This window comes from Pelobates fuscus, chromosome 5, assembly GCF_036172605.1.
Source record: "Pelobates fuscus isolate aPelFus1 chromosome 5, aPelFus1.pri, whole genome shotgun sequence".
Lineage (NCBI taxonomy): Eukaryota > Metazoa > Chordata > Amphibia > Anura > Pelobatidae > Pelobates > Pelobates fuscus.
The window spans coordinates 118,152,424-118,176,039 of NC_086321.1; the positions used below are offsets into that span (position 1 = coordinate 118,152,424).

The following is a 23,616-nucleotide window of genomic DNA, read 5'->3' on the forward strand; positions in this document are numbered from 1 at the left end:
TCCATAGCCATGAGCCACCTACCCCATTTTGACCTCTGTTTTATTTTCCCTTAGGAAAATTAATGTGATTATCGCACAGATATTGGCCCACCTTTATTCCCACGTACGTAGGTAATAAAGGATCACTAATCCCATTCTGAGGATACGCAGGCTTTTATGAGCATAAAATTGCTTCTAACAAGCCAGTAAATATCCAGGTGGAACACCTAGTACGAACTATAACCTTTTTACAGTGAGTCTCTTTTCTTATTTTGTAAAAAAATTTTTAACAACAATGCAACTACATTTTTATAGTAGCTATGAGATGCCCACTATACTTCAGTAAGTAATACACAAGTTTTTCTGTTAAACTATAAGATTCAGCAACAGAGACATGTCATTTGTTCTGTGATATCATTTACAATATAAACACAATGTCTAAATAAAACAGTCATTTACATAGCTCCAAATGACAGCCAAATGGAAGGTAACATATTAACCTGCTTTTTTAGCAGTGTATCCTTCTGAAAATGCAGTCTACCAGTAAGTTATATTATTATTATTATTATTATTATATACACAATACCAGATGATGAATGATTGTACTGATTTAAATGGTCATTGCATTGACTCAAATATTCGCTAAGTGTTAAATATGCAAATGTCATTTTTGTTTCACCCTAGTGTGTAATACTATTAGTCATTTATGAGGGAGTGTATACAAATAAAATGATGCTTTATAATGCTCTATCTATGCACTAAACTTGACTGATAGGAATGGAGCGATTAAGCTGATATAATCTTGCAATTGCACTCAGTGGCAATAAGATTGCATAGCAATTTACTACATCAACAGTATTGGGGTCTATTCAATAAACCGCAAATGGTGAAATGAAACCTGAGTTGGCAACATAGCTGTGTTTGAAAAATTCACAGCTATAATCAAGGCTCTGCTATTTTAACCTTTTTCAGTTTTCAATTCATTGCCGTGTGCTGTTTAGTGAATAAACCCCATTTAGTCCATTTAAGGTGCAGCAGCACCAAAGAAGCATCAACTCTTAGGACGCAGGAAGGGAAACATCATCACATCGCTTTGCGTGTTTTGGTGTCAGACGCAGGCACATTAACCCTTTCAGTGCCAGGGGTGGGCTCAACTTTTTTTTTTTTTTCTTCTTCTTGTGGCGCACACCTGGTAGCTATAGCTTCAAAAGGTAAAATTATATGTCACATTGTATATATATCAGCAAATAATTACTTCCATTATGAAAAAGGTTTTATTTTTCAAACGTTACTAAAACAGCCAGTTTTGTTTGTTTAACACTGCAGTATTTTTTTCTGTTTGTGGGTAAAGTGATCTAGAGATAATATCAGCTTGTGCTCAGTAAGTTAGACAATATACACCACACAGTACGTAAGGGACTTGGTGCCACCCTGCAGTCACCACTTCTAAAACCTATCAAGAGCACGTTACTAAGGTTCCTGGATTTATTTATTTTATTTTAACGTGAGCTAAAGTCTACAGTGGAACTCTAGAAAGAATCGATGAAATATGACTTGGTAAGAAATTAATTATACAAGATCAATCGATTGAATGTACACTTAATGTAGCCTTGTATGGAATCCTAAAGAGATACTCCAGTGGAGGATTTCTATTGGCATCGCTTAGGAAGAAATCTCTTCCGGCTGATCAAGTGGAAGCTCGTAGGTGTAGCTGTCATCTCCATAGTGATTGTAGGGTGGAACTAATGGTGCCTCAATAATGAGAAGACCTTCTGGAGAAAGGGAGGCAAATACTGTCACGGGATCAACTTCAGATGGCAACCTAAAAAGAAAAGACATAAGATGTCAAGCTATGACTTAACATACAGAAAGGATTTTTGACTTATGTGAAAGACCTCATGAAAGGACAAGTCAAGGCTTTTATGTCTTTTTAAATTGGGTCTTAAAACAAGCAAAGATCAACATTTATGGCTGTGTGTGATTTCCAATGTACATAAACATTTATTTGAAATGATTAATTTCAATGTATAGAGATATTTGCTCATTTGTTTTTACTCTCAATAAGTTAGGCAGCACTTGCAATGTAGTACCTCTCCAAAGAGTGAGGACATACTAGAATGCTATAGAATGCCACGTTCCTACACCTGGTGTTACATATTGTATCACATATACAACACACGTGATTAACAACCCATTTTGATGATTAATTGTAATGTGTCTGTTTTGAAGCAGGATTATTCAGAAATCAATGCCTATCTGTAGCCATCAAAGTCTAGGGAGGTGGTTCCTATTCAAACTTTACAGCACAACAATAGTACAGGATTTTGACATTTCCCAGATTTGTTCCAATAGGGATTGTGAAAAAAACAAAAAAAAAAAACCGTCACTGTAGGTCAATTGAAGACTGGCTTGGAAATCACCTGCTTACAGTGTGACACTTTTAACCATGACTAGTCAGGGAAAGGCTAATCTACAGCTTTAGTAAATCAAGGAGGAAATACTGCAGCCATTCAGTTAAACATTTCATTGTGGGAATTGTAGGAAGGAACAGATTGTTTTTACACTGAACCCGGCTTTACGTCCTCTGTCATATTGCATCAGAACAACTATAAAATGTGTTATTTTGGAACAAATTATCACTAGCAGCCAGAAGGTATGTGTGACAATAGTCTTAATGAAACAGGTCTCCTTGTAGAATTTTTGACACCCAGTGGCATTATTACATTACCGGGGTGAGGTATAGATTTCTGGTAAGGAATGGAATTCACTGGATACATTTTGCTGAATGCTCTGTATAGCAGACAGACAGTGTCAGGTAAATGGTAATTGGTTTCCATCACTCCTTGGTACCAATACGGTTGACAGGCCTTGTCGCACTTAAATATCAAGTTCATCACAGTCGCAATACAAGTGTCCACTGTGTATGCTTAGGTATTGCTCAAACATCCTGCAGTCTCAGCTAGAGAACCAATGATCCATATGGTTGCTTTTAGTCATCTTTGTTGGATTTATTTATTTCTCTGCGTTAAAATATAAAGTTTCATTCAACAATCAGGAAAATATGTGAATCGTCATATTGTGTCCATTGTATCAACTTTATTGAAACATTTTATCACTCGTTTCTTGTTCTTTGTCTGGAGGCTACCAGTTTCTCACATGTGTAATTGCCTGATGAATCCATATTATAAATGTTTACGGCATATAGTTGCTGCATTCATAAACTCACAGGGAGCAGGCAGAGGATGCGGGTTATGGCACAGATGGGAACACCACTGTTTCTACTTAAAATGCTTCTAAAGAACAGGAATTTAACAAATTGCATATTACTAGTAGTGAACCCCCATTCAACCCTTTTGGTGCCAGACATGTGCCCAGCTCATTGCAAAGTAATCTGCTAGGAACAGCGTTCTCACTAAATGGGTTAATTTAAAGTTTTGTCTATCTTGGAAAAATCCATTTTGTATTGGCCATATGACACAACTGCACTGCTGTCTGTTCCTTCACATTTCACTTTTAATTGCTTTGCCCCAGTTCTTGTAGCCAGATTCTGTGGCTTAATTAAAACAACAAAAAAGTATGCTGCCAGTAAGGTTATAAACCTATAATAAATGCATAATTGTAAAGAGAATTTTTTTGTACCATTTTAACAATCTCTTGGATACAATCTCTTGGATTTGTGGGGTATGTCTGTGGTGTATTTTATAATATTCCTTGTCTTCCTTGTCTAAATGTGCTCAAGCAATATCATGGTAATACTGGAGTTCATTATAACATAAAATAGATAAATCACAAACGGTTGTAAATAGGCTATTGTCTAATTTCTCATTCCCATGATACTCCCGTTGGCTCATCTATCCATATATTTTATAGAACAGATATCTTTGCGTTATCTGTCCTTTTTGTGTCTGTATTATGTATTTAATTCCATTTATATGAAAGCACATGCACATAAGATAAAACAGTCAGTTTCAGTACCGACTGCTATTCAGTGATACCTGAGCAATTAAAATAATCTAAATATACCGTGTTAATTGTTTATTCATTAATCCGTTATTAAAGGGACACTCCAGGCACCCAGACCACTTCTGCTCATTGGAGTGGTCTGGGTGCCAACTCCCACTACCCTTAACCCTGCAAGTGTAATTATTGTAGTTTTTCATAAACTGCAATAATTACATTGCAGGGTTAACTCCACCTCTAGTGGCTGTCTACTAGACAGCCACTAGAGGTCACTTCCTAGTTTCTAGCACAGGAAACCTGTGCTAGAGCGTCGCTGGACGTCCTCACGCTGTGTGAGGACCTCCAGCGTCGCTCAAAACCCCATAGGAAAGCATTGAAATGATTTTTCAATGCTTTCCTATGGGGAGACCTAATGCGCATGCGCGGCATTTCCGCGCATGCGCATTAGGTATCCTCGGCCGGTGGGCGAGATCAGTCTTGCCCACCGGCCGACGCAATCACAAGGAGGAGCGTCGTAGAGGCGGAGACAGCGGAGAGGGACATCGCCGCTGCCTCAGGTAAGTCACTGAAGGGGTTTTCACCCCTTCAGTAACCGGGGATTGGTGGGTGGGAGGGAGAGGGACCCTCCAGTGCCAGAAAAACAGATCGTTTTTCTGGCACTGGAGTTTCCCTTTAACACAAATATAATGCATTAAACGTTTTAGAGATTATATAGCTTATCTTTATGTTTCAATATTTCATATTACAATAGAAGCAAAATGATCATTTTGGCATATACAGGAGGTATAAGAAAAACAGATAACTGAAAATGATCAAATATTGTGGTTCATGTATGAAAAAGAAAATCATGCTTATGTATGGACAGGGTGCTCACATAAAAAGGTACAGCTGCACCAAGTCTTTTTACTTTACAGGGCGCCGCAGGCTGCTCTTTCAACTTGCAAAAAGATCCTGTAGTGTAATTGTTTTGCCTCTTCCTTTCCATGTTCCTGGCTGCTAGAATGTAGCCAAGACATCTGACCTTCAGAGATGTCCAGGAGGAGAGAGACACATTTATAGTCCTGCAGAAATGAAGATGGGAAGAAAGGGACTCTGACAGAATGTGTTCCTTCATGGTAAAAACACAGGAGTGAAGAGGAAAGTAAGTGAAACTTTTAGGTTCTATATTTCGTTTTGGTTGTTCTGCAAGGCAGAACAAATTATATATTTGTATGTACTACAAATTATAGAGTCAAACATGAGTCACGAACTTCTAAATGTATGACTCAAATATCTGAGATGAAAACATATTTGACTTAGACTATGTTTCCAAACCAGCTATTTTTTTATCTTTTATTCCTTTGTGAATCTCCTTGGTTGCTGAAAGTAAAGAGGCTAAAGGGATTCTCTAGTGCCAGGAAAACAAACCCGTTTTCCTGGCACTGTAGAATCCTGGAGTGCCCCCCTCACTTTTGCTCCCCATCCCACGTCGCTGATGGGGTTAAAACCCCATTCAGTCACTTACCTGAATAATCCACGCTGGGTCAGGTTCTGCCCCCGCTCCTCCCCCGCTGATGGACACCTAATGCGCAAGCGTTGGATTGGCTGCGCTCGCATTAGGATCTGCTCATAGGAAAGCATTATTCAGGATGTCCAGCGTTGTTGACCGTCTAAGCACCCAGAAGTCCCTCTAGTGGTTGTCTGGTAGACAGCCACTAGAGGAGGACTTAATCCTGCAAGGTAATTATTACAGTTTATAATTGGGAGTTGGCACCAGATCCACTTCAATGGCTACAGTGCCTACTTGGTCCCTTTTAAGCAAAAGATTAAGTAGACGAAGCTTATATTTACACATGGTTTCTCTCCTCTATCCTTTGATTTATGCATTCATCACTGATGCAAGCTTGGTTGGACCTGGTGGTTGAGGGACAGATAGCATACTGTCATATATAGTAAAAACAAAGAGAACGTTACCTGCGCTATGGCCTAAATCCCCATGTGCGTTTAAACAAAATGGAGGCTCTTTAGTTGTATTCCAATGGCCATTTGAATATATAAGCTCACCAGCCACGTCAAGGCAAGCCTCAATAGGTGAGTTCCTACACTGGCCATTAGATATGCTGATATCAGCCAAGAATCTCCAGTGAGACAGGAAGGGGTATTTTATAAACCCTTTAACATGTAACCCTTTATAGGGCTTCTACACATACAATAAACTTTGCTGGTATCAGACAAAGTGAGACAGAAAGGGGTGTTTTATAAACCCATTAACATTTAACCCTTTATAGGGCTTCTACACATTCAATAAACTCTGCTGGTATCAGACAAAGTTTAAACGTCTCTAATGAGACATGAAGGGGTGTTTTATAAACCCCTACATACTTTACCCTGAATAGGGCTATAACATATACAAATTTGCTTTATCTTTGTGTTTTGTATATGAATTTTGTATCACTCAGCTATGTTACATTGCTGCCAGCCTCCCCACGTTGTCTTATTAAGACTTTATAGGTATGTAGGGGCCGCACCCCTTCCTGTCTCATCAGAGAAATTTGCCTTTTAGCTGATACCAGCAAGGTGATTTGTATATGTTATAGCCCTATTCAGGGTAAAGTATGCAGGGGTTTATAAAACACCCCTTCATGTTTCATTAGAGACGTTTAACCCCTTAAGGACACATGACATGTGTGACATGTCATGATTCCCTTTTATTCCAGAAGTTTGGTCCTTAAGGGGTTAAACTTTGTCTGATACCAGCAGAGTTTATTGAATGTGTAGAAGCCCTATAAAGGGTTAAATGTTAATGGGTTTATAAAACACCCCTTTCTGTCTCACTTTGTCTGATACCAGCAAAGTTTATTGTATGTGTAGAAGCCATATAAAGGGTTACATGTTAAAGGGTTTTTAAAATACCCCTTCCTGTCTCACTGGAGATTCTTGGCTGATATCAGCATATCTAATGGCTAGTGTAGGACTCACCTATTGAGGCTTGCCTTGACGTGGCTGGTGAGCTTATATATTCAAATGGCCATTGGAATACAACTAAAGAGCCTCCATTTTGTTTAAACGCACATGGGGATTTAGGCCAGAGCGCAGGTAACGTTCTCTTTGTTTTTACTATATATTTTAAGCGGTTGGATACTAAGCTACTGCTGCTGTAAGCGCGGTGCTTTATCTTTGTGTTTTATACTGTCATATATGTCCAGTCAAGATGAGCAATACAGAACATGAGACGGACAACTGACTATATATTGCCAAGTAGTTTGTTATAATGTATTATGTGTGTTATGTGTGCATACATTTTGGCTAATCAAGAATCAGTGTAGTTATTTTTTGTTGGCACAGAAATTACATATATGGAAACCATTTGATGGGTAATTACAAAGCAAGAGTCTCTGACCAACTAGTATTAGGCAGTAAAGAGTTTAAACATAACTCCTTATGGATAATAGATCAAAGATAATAAATAAATGGAGACACTCCATACTGCAGTTCAAGGAAGCATTCGTGTTTGCAACCCTGCTTGTTTGGTTGGATTTTGTAAATTTGGCGGGTGTGATAAATTTGCAGGCCTTGCAATGGCCGCACCTGAAGGTACCTTTTGTTTCCGTCAGCCAGCTAGACTTGGTCTTTGTTGTTTCTAAATGGCTGTGTACAAGATTTTTAGCTCTGCAAGCTGTAACGGCCAGGTATGTGGGTAAAGCTTCCATTAGCTATGGATTATGTACAAAAATTGGCCATAATGGTGTACCATACACCATTAAAAGTAGCTACGTATCTGATCGAAACAGTGTCTGATTGTGGTTTGGAGGTTCTCAAGCTTTCTGATCAATCTATTTGTCTTACTTTCTGGAATGCTTTTTTAGGACCCTATTTGGTATCCAACGGCTTTAAACCTTGCTCTTAGTTCTTAATACTAACTTCACAGTTTATTTCTGTATGTCTACATTTAGCAGATCATGAATATAGGTATTTAGATTAGTATTGTATATACTTTATTACAGTTTTTTTGTTTTGTTTTTTTCACTATTTTGTCCAACTGTCTTATATGGAGTCTCTCCGTTTATTTATTATCTTTTATTTATATTATCCATTATAAGCTAAGTTTTAACTCCTTACTGCCTAATACTAGCTGGTCAGGGCCTCTCCATTCTTTTCTTGTTTTACAATAACAACATCTAGGGTTAAGCACTTTTTTTGCCCGTTGACCTTTATAGCTAGTGCTCCCACACTTCGTTGTTTAACTATTTGATGGGTACTAGATCAACGGATTCAATGGTTAACATAAACCATTTGTGTTGAAATAAGAATTTATGCATACATCTTAGGTTTTGCTGAAAATTTAAAAATTGAAATCTCTTTAGTTTGGAAAAACGGCGGCACAGAGTGGATATGGTAACATTAAACAAATATATTCCGGGCCAGTAAAAACCATTATCTGGAAATCTATTCATAAACAGAGCTATACATAGGACACAAGGTCACGCATTTAGGCTGGAAGAAAGGAGATTTACTCTAAATCAAAGAAAGGTTTTTTTTTACAGTGAGAGTAATAAGGATATGGAATTATTTGCCTGAAGAGGTGGTTTTGTCAGTCTATACAGATGTTTAAACGGCAATTGGATAAATACTTGCTAAAACATAACATACAGGGATATAATTTCTAATTAGTGGACTAATAGCTGCTTGATCCAAGGAGATATCTGACTGCTATTTTGGGTTCAAGAAGGAATTTTTTCCTAGCTTGTTGAAAAATTGTGGTTGGCTGGAGTTTTTCAGTCTATCACATTGCTCATATATCTCTTATTGGTTCATTGAGCCTATTGACTCCTCTTCTTCGACAGAATTAATTGAGAAATGGATGAGGCAAGGAATAATATCTCCTAATAGAAAGAAAAACAAAAACAGGTCAAGAGAGCTGTTGGACTTGGTTGAAAATTGATTAATTTGTCTTTGAGTTGCTTTGGTAGGAATTTTCCCCCCCCATATTCAATAACACCACTGTGAGAAACATTTAAGATGTCATCTTGAATTGACATACAGAAATAAAGTGTAGCTTTATAGGGCACCACTTACAGTACTATATAATGCATAGTATTTATTTTTAAGTTATACATTGTGGTATATAAGCATTTGGAGGAGACCTATCTCTTTATTATATTTTTTTTATTTTTTTGACCCTACACCAGTTTTTCTGCAAAAACTAGTCTGAAGTGAAAAGGCCAGGTTAACCCTGGTAGTAAGAAAAAAGGGAACATTCATATGAATGAAGATACCATAAATATTTTACATTTCCATAGGGTCTAACAGGAAATTAGAAAAAAATATGTGCCGAGCCTATTTAATTTCAGTATTGTAATATAAATTTACATGTGTGTATATAAAAGCAAACTTTTTAGTAAACAATATTTGCAGCATCCCATGGTTTATGAATAGTGGCAGCAAGAAGTGTACCTTCTCCGTTCTGTTTGTCTGTATCAGTACAAGGTCATTTAGAGGAGAGAAACAATTAATCCAATAAACATGTCGACAGAAGCTATTTTGCTGCTGTGTAGTTGATATAAAGCACCATTCTCTCTCTTTTCAGTATCCATCAAGCAGAATTCTTCCCACTCTCCTAATAAAGCATTTTCCAAGCAAAAAAAATTGATTACAATTCCCTTTATTCTGATGTATATTATGCAAATCATGGTGTACAGGTTTTCTACAAATACAAATGGAGATACAAAATACAATGCCATTTTTTTTTCAGGTATATTCAGTCCTCCAACAATTAAGAGTCCAGAACCATCCAAGGCTACGTAAAGAAATAGATGCAGTGAGTGGACAATCGGCTTCTAACATTAAAGCAAAAATAACTGAAACTGGAAAACAAAAATGCAGAATTTTAGACTTTTTCTATTTCCACCATTTGTTTATTTGTCATTAAAAAAAAAAAAATCACTGTTTAGCAGAAAGGCTTTTTTTTTTTTTTTGCAAGGATGCAAAGTGAGCCGGCTGGTACATTTTACTCTGTTAGGCAATATTTATAACTCCCTGCACATTATGCACACCATATATTTTTACGCCTCTGTAAAATGAATGCTCACTGATACAACATGCCTTCCATGTGACAAGTAGCATCTGTCCTTTCCCTAAACAAATGTGCACATCGGTGTGTAGGAAGCAAGGCTCCATGTCCGCACAAAGGTTAAAATGGCATATTGTTCCTTTCACCAGTTCGTTTCCCCGGAGAAGGATTAAGATCAGGATCCTAGGCAGGTTGCCAGTCCTCCACCTTCATTTGTCACATAGGGATCCGTAATGTGGCCGAGCAAATTCATGATTCTGGAGCCCTGTCTAACCCCTGGGCCCCAGGCTGCCGCCTTATGATTAATCCTGCTCTGCCCTTTCCAGACTTTTCACCTCCTTTCCCTTATTTCAAGTTGAATCTATTTATTTTTTCTTTCTTCTCACTCTCATCTTAACCCCCTTAAGGACACATGACGGACATTTTCAGTCATGATTGTCTTTTATTTCTGAAACTATTTCCTTAAGGGCTTAACTTTTGTTTCATCCCTCTATAGCCATTACTTGTATTTTTCCTTAACTGCCAATTTGTTTTGTTTTTTCCTCTCACCTACGGTCCAAAGGCTATTTCTCTATCTTCAATATTCCTCATTCTGTATCGCTTGTTAAATATAATGCCTAATCCTAACCTGTTTTTCTATGTTCGGCATTTGTATTATTTAACCATTTTCAATAAAATTAGTTTGCAAAAAGAAGAGAAAATTTTATAGAAAAAGTTGTAGCAGAATAGGCTTTCATTGGCTAGCACTTTGTAGGGTCTATTTGTCTATATAATACGTTCTGGATTTTATATCTTAAAAAAGGGTATTACTTCAGGAGAAGAATCGGGATAAGATATGGTGGCAAATGGTAACCAATCAATTTGTTGAAACTGCTACTTGACAGCCTCCACCTTTATTTAATTTTTGGTCTTATATCTTAGAGGTCTGTGTATTTAGCTCTCTATTTGACAGATAGTGTGTGCATACTGATAAAAAATGTGCACTGATGCATTCTATTCCATATTGGAAGAAAACTCTTTGAAACATTTTAAAGTCTAATATAAGAATCATGCATCCTTCAATACTGCACATATTAACATTAAACAGGTTCAGTCCTCAGCTCTGTGATTTATGCATGCCAGTCTGCACAGCAGATGCATGCTATAGTTATGTAAAGGAAGTTGTAATGTATTCAAATCACTTTTATCTGCCTCTTTTATGGCTGCTCTTGTGAAGGATGTCCTATTTGCTGTTGTAACTAGAAACTGAAACAGATGGATTGAAATTGCTCAATGTTAACTTCTTCAGTGCTGTAGAAAGAAATTTTAATTGAGTTATCAGTCATGTATGCTTGCCATGGCTCCAAGAATAATTTCACAGACGTTGAGGAGTCAACCACGCAGTTGTTGAAATTTGTGTCTGACGTCAATGTTATCCATCAGTTTGATTAAACTTAATACCATCTTAAAATTTCCTGGAACTTGGATTTGGTTTTGACATTTTTCTTAGAAATCCCATAAGTGCCCAGCTTGGATTTATTCACTAAACAAGGAATTTTAAAGAATTATATACATTGACGGCACAATGTTCAGGGAAAACCCTGTACCAAAAAGCCATTGTTTGTGATAACTGATAGGAAATGGCAAGGTGCAGCAAATGAAAACTGCTTTTAATTTGAGCCACTAAATCAAAGCATTTTATTATACATTTTGATTATGTTGGATTTTCAATTTTTTTTACTAATAGCCCCTTCCAATTAAGAATTTAACAATACTTGATGACTGGTGAGACACATTGACACAATATTTTAGAATGTACATTCACAGATCCAAATAGTGTACGCTAACAAGTGAACAACATTATTTTATTATGTCAGCACTGTCGGTAGTTATACATACAATACAATAGGTGGATCACACTTCTGGATGCATCTGTAAAATACACAAAGCAATATAGTGTAATATTGTCAGTACAAATAATGTGTAAACAGGAGTGGAAGTCAGGTACTCCCAAGCCCAGAGCCAAATCACAACATATGGCTCTCATGGACAGCGCTGTGAGACTTCTCTTAAGGATGTCCCCCTCCTATTTCCAGATGACCTTATGGTTGTTCCGGATGAGCAGAAGTAAAAGCTATGCAGGTAAGATGATATCTCTTCAAAGATAAAACTTTATCGCTCCACAATTTGGAGCCAAAAACTACATAAAAATCATCAAATTAAAAAAACAATTAAAAGATGCTACTAATAACATATAACTATATGTCCTGGAAAGAGTCCTGACATTTGGCAAAAATGTCCAAAATAATGTCCGAAACACATTTCGCCCCGTACCAGGGGCTTCCCCAGTTGGTTTGAAGTGCTCCTCTGCGGTTCAGGTGTCTTCTTAAATTCCTAATTGCTTTCACTTCCGGGTTCCGGCTATCGCACGCTTGGAACGCAACGTGCATTCCAACTCCGACGGCATGCGTTCCACTGCTGTCGGAGTTGGAACGCACATTGCTTTCCAAGCATGCAATAGCAGGAACCCGGAAGTGAAAGCAATGAGGAATTTAAGAAGACGCCGAGCCGCAGAGGAGCACTTCAAACCGATTTAGGAAGCCCCTGGTACGGGACGAAACGCATTTCGGACATTTTTGCCAAATGGCTGGACTCTTTCCAGGACTTATAGAGCCCTATAGTTATATGTTATTACTAGCATCTTTTTATTGTTTTTTTTTTTTTTTCATTTGAGGATTTTGATGTAGTTTTTAACTCCAAATTGTGGAGCAATAAAGTTTTATCTTTGAAGAGATATCATCTTACCTGCATAGCTTTTACTTCTGCTCATCCGGAACAACCATAAGGTCATATGGAAATAGGAGGGGGGCATCCTTAAGAGAAGTCCCACAGCGCTATCCATGAGAGCCATATGTTGTGATTTGGCTCTGGGCTTGTGAGTACCTGACTTCCACTCCCGTTTACACATTATTTGTACTGACAATATTACACTATATTGCTTTGTGTATTTTACAGATGCATCCAGAAGTGTGATCCACCTATTGTATTGTATGTATTATATGTTTGCATTTCTTTGAGTGGTGTAAGGGGTTTCACTCCGGTGGTCTGTGGCACTCAGTGCTATCACACTTATTCCCACTTATTACTGTATATACTTCCGTATCGTTCATTACTGTCGGTAGTTACTAATTAACTTTCACAATTCACTATTTAGCGAATAAAGATAAAGATGCCTCAGGAGTTCTTAAAACTGCAGTCATTTTGCAAAACCAAAGAAAGCATTATTTCAAAATCAACGTATTCATCTTACGGATACTGAATTCCGATTTATATCTACCTATCACACAGCCCTTCCCAAGAGTTGGCATAATCTGTATCCAGGAAATGCCACAGATGCAGCAACATTTATTTCTACTTCTTATCCCTGGACAATCACAAAGCTGAATTTTATTGACTGCACAAATCATTTCTAGTGAATAAAGAATCACAAGACTGCGATGACTGAGCTATAGGAAAAGGAAAATGAAAACTACATGGTAAAACCACAGAACTCCAAACAGAACACCATGCACCAAAAGTACACACAATAGAAAAAAACATGTCTTGGAAAAGTTAAAAGCAAAAGTAATCTTATTTCCAGTTATAGTTTGCTGCCATTAAACCGCTGGCATGTCACGTTGCTGATATCGGGAAGCCTACAGGTTGTGGGATATTTCAGGTTAAAGTTTTTGATGGAATTTTAAAGTAGGACAATGCAGGGAATACTTTTGAACTCCCATCTTTCAGCATTACCCTTGCAATGTGCATGTGACTAGTTGCAAGAATTACAGAAACAGATAAAAACCCACAACAACAATCACAAACCTCCTATTTGTATACAATTTATCCTGTCCATGTATTTAACATCATTTCTGCCCAGCATACTGTCAGTAAGTGTTTATAGGTCCTATACATATCAAGGGCAGTTACGAGATATAATGAAGAACAATTCTCCTGGTCTCTTTGGTGAGGGCACCTTGCTGACCTATGTGATCTACAAGAATTCACATATTTTGTCTTGATAAATATGTAAATGCCTCATTGATGTATGTGCATTATCTCTGTCTTGTATCTTGCCATTGTTTACCATGTAATTTGATAATATGTAACTGGAATATTGGCAAAGGGGTAAACTCAGGCCCTGCATTTCATTTAAGTCTCTTAAAAAAGAAGGGCTTTAAAAATCATTTTTAGGAAAACTCTTACATTGAAAGATGTTTCATCACTCACATTAGTCAACATTAGTAATAAGTATGTCCATCTTTTTCAAAGTACATGACTTTCCATGAAGGGATAATGTGGATGATACAGAAACAATTATGAAGAACAAGTAATGTCACTATATGTTGCTGCTGTATAGTCTATGGATGAGAACATAAAACTCGGAATTTGTTAAGCGGTGGTTATCGACTGTGACCTAGCAGCCATAACCCTCAAGTAAGCAGCAAGGCAGCAAATAGTCATGTAATGACTGGCCATTTTCAAGTCTGGCTATGCATAATTTATTCCTCTTTTGGCTGGTTGCCTATCTTTCACTTTGTTAAGTGTTCAAGAACTGATCAGCTTAAAGTAACTCTCTCTTTATTTGTAATCTATGTTTTGAAAACACACAATTTGCCTGGCTATCCTGTGAAGTGACTTGGAAAGTAGATCCTAAATACGGAGACATACACATATTTAGCATTACTTTCATGAAGCATTGACCAGGACGAGCTGGGCAGAACAGGCCATTCTCAGCAGAGGAACTTTATAAGCAGAATTCTGTCTGGTCATATATTATGTTTTGCCCTTTACTATGCAACACAAATGGCAGAGTGGGCACAAGTGCCACACATGGACTTGTCTTAAAGATATCAAAGATGCAAGGATACCACATTAGTTCTGTTTCAATCTTACGAGACCTTGCATGACACTTAAAGAGGCCCATGACCATGGACAGTCTTGCTGCTAGGCAGCTGGCTAGAACATACCGTGACCAACCACAGCCCACATATCAGTATCGAACATTATTATAGAACAATACAACTAGATTCTATTTTCATTGCAGATTTTTCAAGTAATCCTTATTTAAGCCAAGGTGGTACAATCCAAAATAGCCACTAATAGACCCATCTGTGCTGGAAATTCTTTGAATTTATAACTGGTATATATGTGTGGGTGTAGTTCTATACTCCACTTCTACCCCTTCCATAATATAATTAAACATTACTGGTATATAGTGATGTACCGAACTGTTCGCTGGCGAATAGTTCCTGCTGAACATAGCGTGTTCGCGTTCGCCACGGCGGGCGAACACATGCGCGGTTCGATCCGCCCCCTATTCGTCATCATTGAGTAAACTTTGACCCTGTGCCTCACGGTCAGCAGACACATTCCAGCAAATTAGCAGCAGACCCTCCCATCCCAGACCCTTCCACCTCCTGTACAGCATCCATTTTAGATTCATTCTGAAGCTGCATTCTTAGAGAGAGGAGGGAAAGTGTAGCTGCTGCTCATTTGATAGGGAAATTGATAGCTAGGCTAGGGTATTCAGTGTCCACTACAGTCCTGAAGGACTCATCTGATCTCTGCTGTAAGGACAGCACCCCAAAAAGCCCTTTTTAGGGCTAGAACATCAGTCTGCTTTTTTTCTGTGTAATGTAATTGCAGTTGCCTGCCTGCCTGCCAGCTTCTGTGTCAGGCTCACAGTGGATACTGTGCCCACTTGCCCAGTGCCACCACTCATATCTGGTGTCACAATAGCTTAAAGGGAAACTCCAGTGCCAGGAAAACTATCAGTTTTCCTGGCACTGCAGGATTCCTCTCCCTCCCGCCCCCCAATCCCCAGTTGCTGAAGGGGTGAAAGCCCCTTCAGTGACTTACCAGAGGCAGCGACATGTCCCACGTCGCTGCTTCCTCCTCCCCCGCCGCTCCTCCTTTTGCTTACGTTGGCCGGTGGGCGAGACTGATCCTGCCCACCGGCCGAGGAGACCTAATGCGCATGCGCGGCAATGCCGCGCATGCGCATTAGCGCACCCCATAGGAAAGCATTGAAAATGAATTTCAATGCTTCCCTATGGGGAATAGAGCGACGCTGGAGGTCCTCACACAGCGTGAGGACGTCCAGCGACGCTCTAGCACAGAAAACCTGTGCTATAGAGCAGGAAGTTCCCTCTAGTGGCTGTCTAATAAACAGCCACTAGGGGAGGACCTAACCCTGCAAGGTAATTATTGCAGTTTTAAAAAAACTGCAATAATTACACTTGCTGGGTTAAGGGTAGTGGGAGTTGGCACCCAGACCACTCCAATGGGCAGAAGTGGTCTGGGTGCCTGGAGTGTCCCTTTAAGCTTGCATTTAAAAACAAAACATTTTTTTCACTGTAATAGATTGAATAGCAGTTAGTTGTCTGCAAGCGTCTGGGTGTCAGGCATACAGCGTGTACTCTGCCAACCTCTGCCAGTGTACTTTGCCACTCATATCTGGTGTCTCTATAGCGTGCCTATAAAAAGAAAAACGTTTTTCACTGTAAGCCAATAGCAGTTAGTTGTCTGCAAGCATCTGGGTGTCAGGCCTTCAGCGTGTACTCTGCCAACCTCTGCCAGTGTACTTTGCCACTCATATCTGGTGTCTCTATAGCGTGCCTTGAAAAAGAAAAAAAGTTTTTCACTGTAAGCTAATAGCAGTCAGTGTCCTTAAAGCGGGTGTCAGGCCCTCAGCGTGTACTCTGCCAATCTCTGCAAGTGCACTTTGCCACTCATATCTGGTGTCTCTATAGCGTGCCTTTAAAAAGAAAAAAATTTTTTCACTGTAAGCTAATAGCAGTCAGTGTCCTTAAAGCGGGTGTCAGACCTTCAGCGTGTACTCTGCCAACCTCTGCAAGTGCACATTGCCACTCATATCTGGTGTCACAATAGCGTTGATTTAAAAACAAAACATTATTTTTCACTGTTATAGATTGAATAGCAGTTAGTTGTCTTCAAGCGGGTGTGTCAGGCCTACAGCGTGTACTCTGCCAACTTCTGCCAGTGCACAGTGCCACTCATATCTGGTCGCACAGTAGCTTGCACGCATAGTATCACTAATCCAAAAAAAATTACACGCAGAGGCAGGCCACCCCGCAGGGGCCATCGTGGTCGTGGTGCTGTGATTCCCTTTTTCCCTAGAATAATGCCCAGTTTTCAGAGGCCACGTACCCTGAACTTGAAAAGTTCTGAGGACATAGTTGACTGGCTAACACAGGACACCCAATCTTCTACAGCTTCCGCTCGGAACCTTGACGCACCATCCTCCTCCAGCTTAGCTTCGGGTACCTCTCAAGATACCACTCACCCGCCTGCCGCCACCACCAACACTAGCACCACAGCCGCTTCACTTGGTATGTCAGAGAAGTTATTTACACATCCGTTTGAAGAAATGAGTGATGCGCAAACCATTATTGCCAGAGGATGTAGATGACAAGGATATATCTCAGGCAGGCAGCATTACACACATGGACGTACGGTGTGGTGATGATGATGATGATGTTGTACCTGCTGCTGCTCCTTTGATGAGTTGTCAGATACAAGTGAAGCGGTTGATGATGACGATGCGTCCATGGATGTCACGTGGGTGCCCGCTCTGCAAGAAGAAGAACAGGGCGGAAGTTCAGATGGGGAGACAGAGAGGAGGAGGAGACGAGTTGGAAGCAGGGGGAGGTCATCGCAAGGAGCTAGTGGCACAGTCAGACAGCATGCATCGGCACCCGAGGTCAGCCCGACAGCACGCCAATCAACGCATGCTGTGTCCACCACCAGAATGCCGTCATTGCAGAGCTCAGCAGTGTTGCATTTTTTTTGTGTGTCTGCCTCCGACAACAGCGATGCCATTTGCAACCTGTGCCAAAAGAAACTGAGTCGTGGGAGGACCAACACCCACCTAGGTACAACTGCTTTGCGTAGGCACATGATCGCACATCACAAACACCTATGGGATCACGACATGAGTACAAGCAGCACACAAACTCAAAGCCGCCATCCTCCTCCTGGTCCAGCATCTTCAGCCACATCAGCCACTGCTGTCCTCCTTGCCCCCTCTCAACCATCCGCCACTCCGTCTCTCGCCTTGAGCAGTTCCCGCTCATCTGCCCACAGTCATGTGTCTGTCAAGGACATGTTTGAGCGTAAGAAGCCAATGTCAGAAAGTCACCCCCTTGCCCGGCATCTGACAGCTGGCTTGTCTGAACTATTAGCCCGCCAGCTTTTACCATACAAGCTAGTGGAGTCTGAGACGTTCAAAAAATTTGTAGCTATTGGGACACCGCAGTGGAAGGTACCCGGACGAAATTTCTTTGCACAAAAGGCAATCCCCAACCTGTACTCTATTGTGTAAAAGGAAGTAATGGCATGTCTGGCACACAGTGTTGTTGCAAGGGTCTATCTGACCACTGATACCTGGTCTGCAAAGCATGGTCAGGGCAGGTATATCACCTACACTGCGCATTGGGTAAACCTGCTGACGGCTGCCAAGCATGGAATGCGTGGCTCTGCAGAGGAGTTGGTGACATCGCCACGACTTGCAGGCAGGCCTGCTGCCACCTCCTCTACTCCTCCTACTCCATCCTGTTCCATAACCTCCTCGGCTGAGTCCTCTTCTGCTGCTGCGTCTTGCTCCACATCAACGGCACACCCCCAGCTCCCCAGGTACTATTCCACATCCCGGATATGGCAGTGTCACGCCGTCTTGGGTTTGACTTGCTTGAAAGCAGAGAGTCACACCGGACCAGCACTCCTGAACGCACAGGTGGAAAAGTGGCTGACTCCGCACCAACTGGAGATCGGCAAAGTGGTTTGTGACAACGTAAGAAATTTGTTGGCGGCATTGAATTTGGGCAAGTTCACACATGTGCCGTGCATGGCACATGTGTGTAATCTGATCGTACAATGCTTTGTGCATAAGTACCCAGGCTTACAGGACGTCCTGAAGCAGGCCAGGATCGGCTTGGTGATGTCCGGAGGAGTACTCACAGATCACTGTTCAAGGTCTTTTTGTCTGGATAACCCGTCAGCATTGCCATTTTGCTTCCCAGGGTGATAATGAATTGTAAAGTCAAAAGGCTGTAGCGCCAAACTCCAGCGCAACAGCCTGGCATTGTCTCCTGACACCCTGTTCAGCCACACCAACGGGTTGTGATCTGTGAGTAAGGTAAACGGTTGTCCATACAAGTAAGGTTGCAGCTTTTTGAGGGCCCACACCACCACCAGGCACTCCTTTTCAATGGCAGTGTATCTACTTCCCTGGGCAAATGTTTCCGGCTTAGATAAGCCCCGGGTTGCTTGCCGCCATCTGCTCCGACTTGGCTCAGTACTGCTCCCAATCCAAACATAGAAGCGTCTGTATGGACGAGAAAGCATTTAGTTGGATCAGGAGCAGAAAGTACAGGTGATTTAATGAGCGCCGTCTTGAGCTGTTGGAAGGCCTGTTCACACTCTGGGGCCCATACTACTATCTTGGGGAGGTTTTTACGTGTTAGATCCGTGAGAGGTTTAGCTAGGGTGCTGTAATTAGCTATGAATTTCCTGTAGTACCCTGCGGTACTCAGGAATGCGAGGACCTGGGTTTTAGTGCGGGGGGTTGGCCACTTGGCGACTGCCTCTATTTTAGCGGGTTCTGGTTTCTGTAGCAGGCTCCCGACTCTGTGCCCTACGTATTGAACTTTTGCCATTCCTATATGGCACTTACTGGGCTTTAGGGTCAGTCCGGCCTCCCTAATCCGGTCTAGTACGGCTCCTATGTGGTTCAGGTGTTCGGGTCAGGAGCAGCTAAAAATGGCTATATCATCCAAGTAGGCGCAGGCATACTCCTGAAACCCATCCAGTAGCCGATCTACCATCCTCTGAAAGTTAGCCGGGGCATTCTTCATCCCGAATGGCATGACTTTAAACTGATATAGTCCAAACGGGGTGACAAATGCCGACTTGTGGATGGCGTCCTCGGCTAATGGAATTTTCCAGTACCCCTTGCACAGATCTATTGTGGTGAGGTACTGGCCTCTGGCCATTTTGTCAAGTAGCACGTCTATCCGGGCCTTAGGGTAGGCGTCTGAGGTTGTTTTATCGTTTAGCCTCCGGTAGTCTACACAGAAACGGGTCCTGCTGTCCCGTTTCGGTACTAGTACTACTGGGGAGGCTCAAGGGCTGTCAGAGTGTTCTATCACCCCTAACTGCATCATTTCCTCAATTTCTTTCCGCATATTTTCTTTAACTGGTTTGGGTATGCGATAGGCGGTTTGGCGAAGGGGGGGTCTGGTCTAGGGTTTCAACCCAGGTAGGTTTGAAAACATGGCCCCCTTGTCCTGGATTAGTCTTTGGACCTGGGTTCGCTCCTGGGGGTCTAACCGTTCTCCTAACTGTACTTCTCCCAGGTCTCCACTCTGGCCCTCTTGGTCTAGGAGATCTGGGAGTGGCAAATTATCATAATCTTCAGTGGCAGGTGCACAGACATCGCGACATCACTACTGGTATATATGTGTGGATGTATATAAATACTCCACTTCTATCCCTTCCATACTTTAATTATACATTACTGGTATATATGTGTGGATGTATATAAATACTCCAATTCTATCCCATCCATACTTTAATTAAACATTACTGGTATATATGTGTGGATGTATATAAATACTCCAATTCTATTCCTTCCATACTTTATTTAAATATTACTGTATTATTGAAAATGAAATGCAAAGTAAATAAAAGCAACTGTGTCATAGTAGGTGGCAACTGGTAGAAAATAGGAGACAAAGTCCTTTAAATTCAGTTATGCAACACCCAGCATGGTTGGTGGGATCCAGTCCATGTTCTACAAAGCAACTTTGTGTTTAAATAATGAGACAAAATGTTTCATATATCAATGTAACTATGTGTTTATTTGTCACTATTTGTACTGGGATCTGGGTACATTGTCTTAAAATCTCTTGTGCAGAAGGATGTGAGAACAGACAGGTCTCCTGGCAGACCGCCAGATCTTCTCAGTAACCAGTGCCACAATTTTACAACCATATAAGGACTTCTCTATTCTAAAACTTAACTTTGTCTGCACACACAAACATAGCATATTGGAGGCTGGAGGTGTGAGGACAACACTGTTTCTCTTTGTCTGCACAACACCGGTTTTATGTACACACATATATAAAGTTGTACACAAAGATAGCCATACTTTTATTTGCAACGTTTCTTACACAGCTGCCACATTGTCATTCTGTGGCACTTTTCACACAGTACTTTAAAGAGACAATCTAGGAACCATAACTACTTCATGTATTTTTTGACACTGAATGTGGAACCTTGGCCACTGTGGCTTCTCTTCCCGCTAGATTGTTTAGCTGTGAGGTGATTACAATCTGATTATACACTCAGACTCAGAGTCTCACATCAGTAATGGGCAGCAGTGATACACTAGTATGTGTATTCACTAAAATGTGAATTGCAGGTAATTTAGAGTGAATTCAAATGGAATTTCAATTTTAAGGTCAAAGAAGCTGAACAGGAAAAAGTATCTATGTCAACAATGACTCCAAACAATTCTCACTTTAGTAAATAACTGGGACAGCGTGCTGTGCCGATGCTTTCAGCCTGTTACTGCAGTCCATCGCAGTGGTCTGGCTAATGTGAACACTGAATGGTGCAATGATGCGGACTTCAAGCACCATTACAACTTCAGTAAGATGAAGTGAATGTTTCTTTAAGAGATAAGAGGTGTGTTTTTTTTTTTTTTTTTTTTTTTTTGAATGAATGAATGGCGGTTGTTCTAGTGGGATCTGTGAGATTATCCTGATAAATATAAGATGATGTATTCACTAAACACCAAATTGCAGTCAATTAAAACCAAAGTGGAAAATTCAGGCTAAAATAGCCAAGGCATTTCTCACATGGTTGTTCAATAATGTGTGAATTGTTGGTAATTAAAATTGATTTTCAAGTGAATTGACAGAATTCCAGAAGTGTGCTTCATTTTCAGTTTTGCTATTTAGCCCTAGTATTTGACATTTACTTTGGATTTACTTTCGAATTCTATAAATCACCGTTATAATAAATAATGCAACAAGTTTTGCTTCTTCAGCAGTTTTAATTTGCTGCTTCTGTCACTGGGACTTAAAGCGGCACTGTCATGCCAAACATACCTTTCCACAATCGATTCATCTTCTCTCCCTCTGTCAGGATCTGTTCTTCATTTCTTCCTGTCTGCTCTAGTTTTCTTTAAAACATAACACAAAGTAGGGACTATTTGTCTTATGAAGGTTTCCTAAGCCTGACCATCTATGACCAGCAGAGGAGTAAAGTGTGCTTCATTTCCTGTGGTCAGAGAAATTTTCCCACAATTCTTACCCTTCCTCTGTGATCTCGCAATGCCTCCTTTCACTTTTCCTGAAGGTCCTGTCATTTAGACTGAACGCCGGTGAAACGAACGAATTTCGTCCTAACAGAATGAGAACAGTTTCTCCATTCGTGTTAGGATCAGAATTTAATTTGAATTAATTCAATTCCGATCCGATTCGTGCCACGGCTGCATCTTGCAGCCGCTTAGTAGATAACTCCCTAATTCCCATGGTATTGGGAAGCTATCTACCAAAAGGCTGAAAGACCTAAATTGGTCTATCAGCCAAATTCACTAATACTAAGTAAAGATTACTTAGTATTAGTAAATTCTGCCCCTACTCGCTATATCGCGAGTAAAGGCATGTCTATTTTCCAATGCTGTGTAATTTGACTCATAACACTGTGATTGGTTGCTTTCAATTTGAATTGAATTCCAAAGAACTTTCCCACGCTATGTAAAATGACACAGAACACTCTGATTGGTTGGATTTCAAGCCAACCAATCAGAGTGCTGTGACAGGTAAATGTAGAGACTTTAGGTCCCATTTTCATTTAGGTCCCCTAACTGCCACTCATGGGTGGGGGCTGGGGGGGACGCTTGGTCCTCCCTTCAAGTTAATAGCCCTCACTCACGCGGCATGGGTGGGGACTCGGGAGGGGGGACACTAAGGGGCTTTTTTTTAACATTGAGCAGCCACTGGCTGCTTACTGTTTAGTAGACATGCCTATACTTGCAGGATAGCAAATGAGGGCATTCGGGAGATTTTAATCTCCCTAATGCTATTATGGGGGTCATATTGACCCCCATAGAGTAAGGGAGGACATGGGGGGCTTAGGAAGTGGTTGAGAGCACTACTCCCTGACGGTTCTATTTTTACATATTACAAGCAAGGAGCTGTGCGCCGGTAGCTCCCTCCTTGTAATAAATCAAACGAACAAACAAGGTCTTCGTTTAAAATTTCTATTAATTTATTGTATTTCTGACAAATTAATGAATAGATTAAATTCCCGTTCAATTGCCCAAGTGCTAAACTGGGCCTGCATGTGAATTTCACAGTGCTATCTAGGGTGGGCAGAGGACGTGTCCCACAGGAACTTCATCTACCCACGCAAAGATGGTGGCGCACAGGACCTAGGTCCGGACATAAAATAAAGATGCAAAAGTAGGTAAGATGGGGGGCTTAGGGGCATTTGGGGTGACTAGGGGGACAATTAGATGTAGTGGAGTCGGGAGGGGGGGTTAAAAAAAACAAAAACGGTATTCGGCCATGACAGTG

General features: G+C 40.7%; 1 protein-coding gene across 1 annotated transcript in view; it reads right to left on the minus strand.

Moving 5' to 3' along the window:
• Nucleotides 1-262: 262 nt before the first annotated feature.
• Nucleotides 263-23,616, minus strand: part of HSPB8 (heat shock protein family B (small) member 8) — a 51,648-nt gene continuing 28,294 nt past the window's right edge. The window contains exon 3 of the mRNA XM_063454173.1: nt 263-1,801. Within this exon, the coding sequence (XP_063310243.1) occupies nt 1,642-1,801 (160 nt within the window). The 3' untranslated portion in view covers nt 263-1,641. The remainder of the gene's footprint in view (nt 1,802-23,616) is intronic.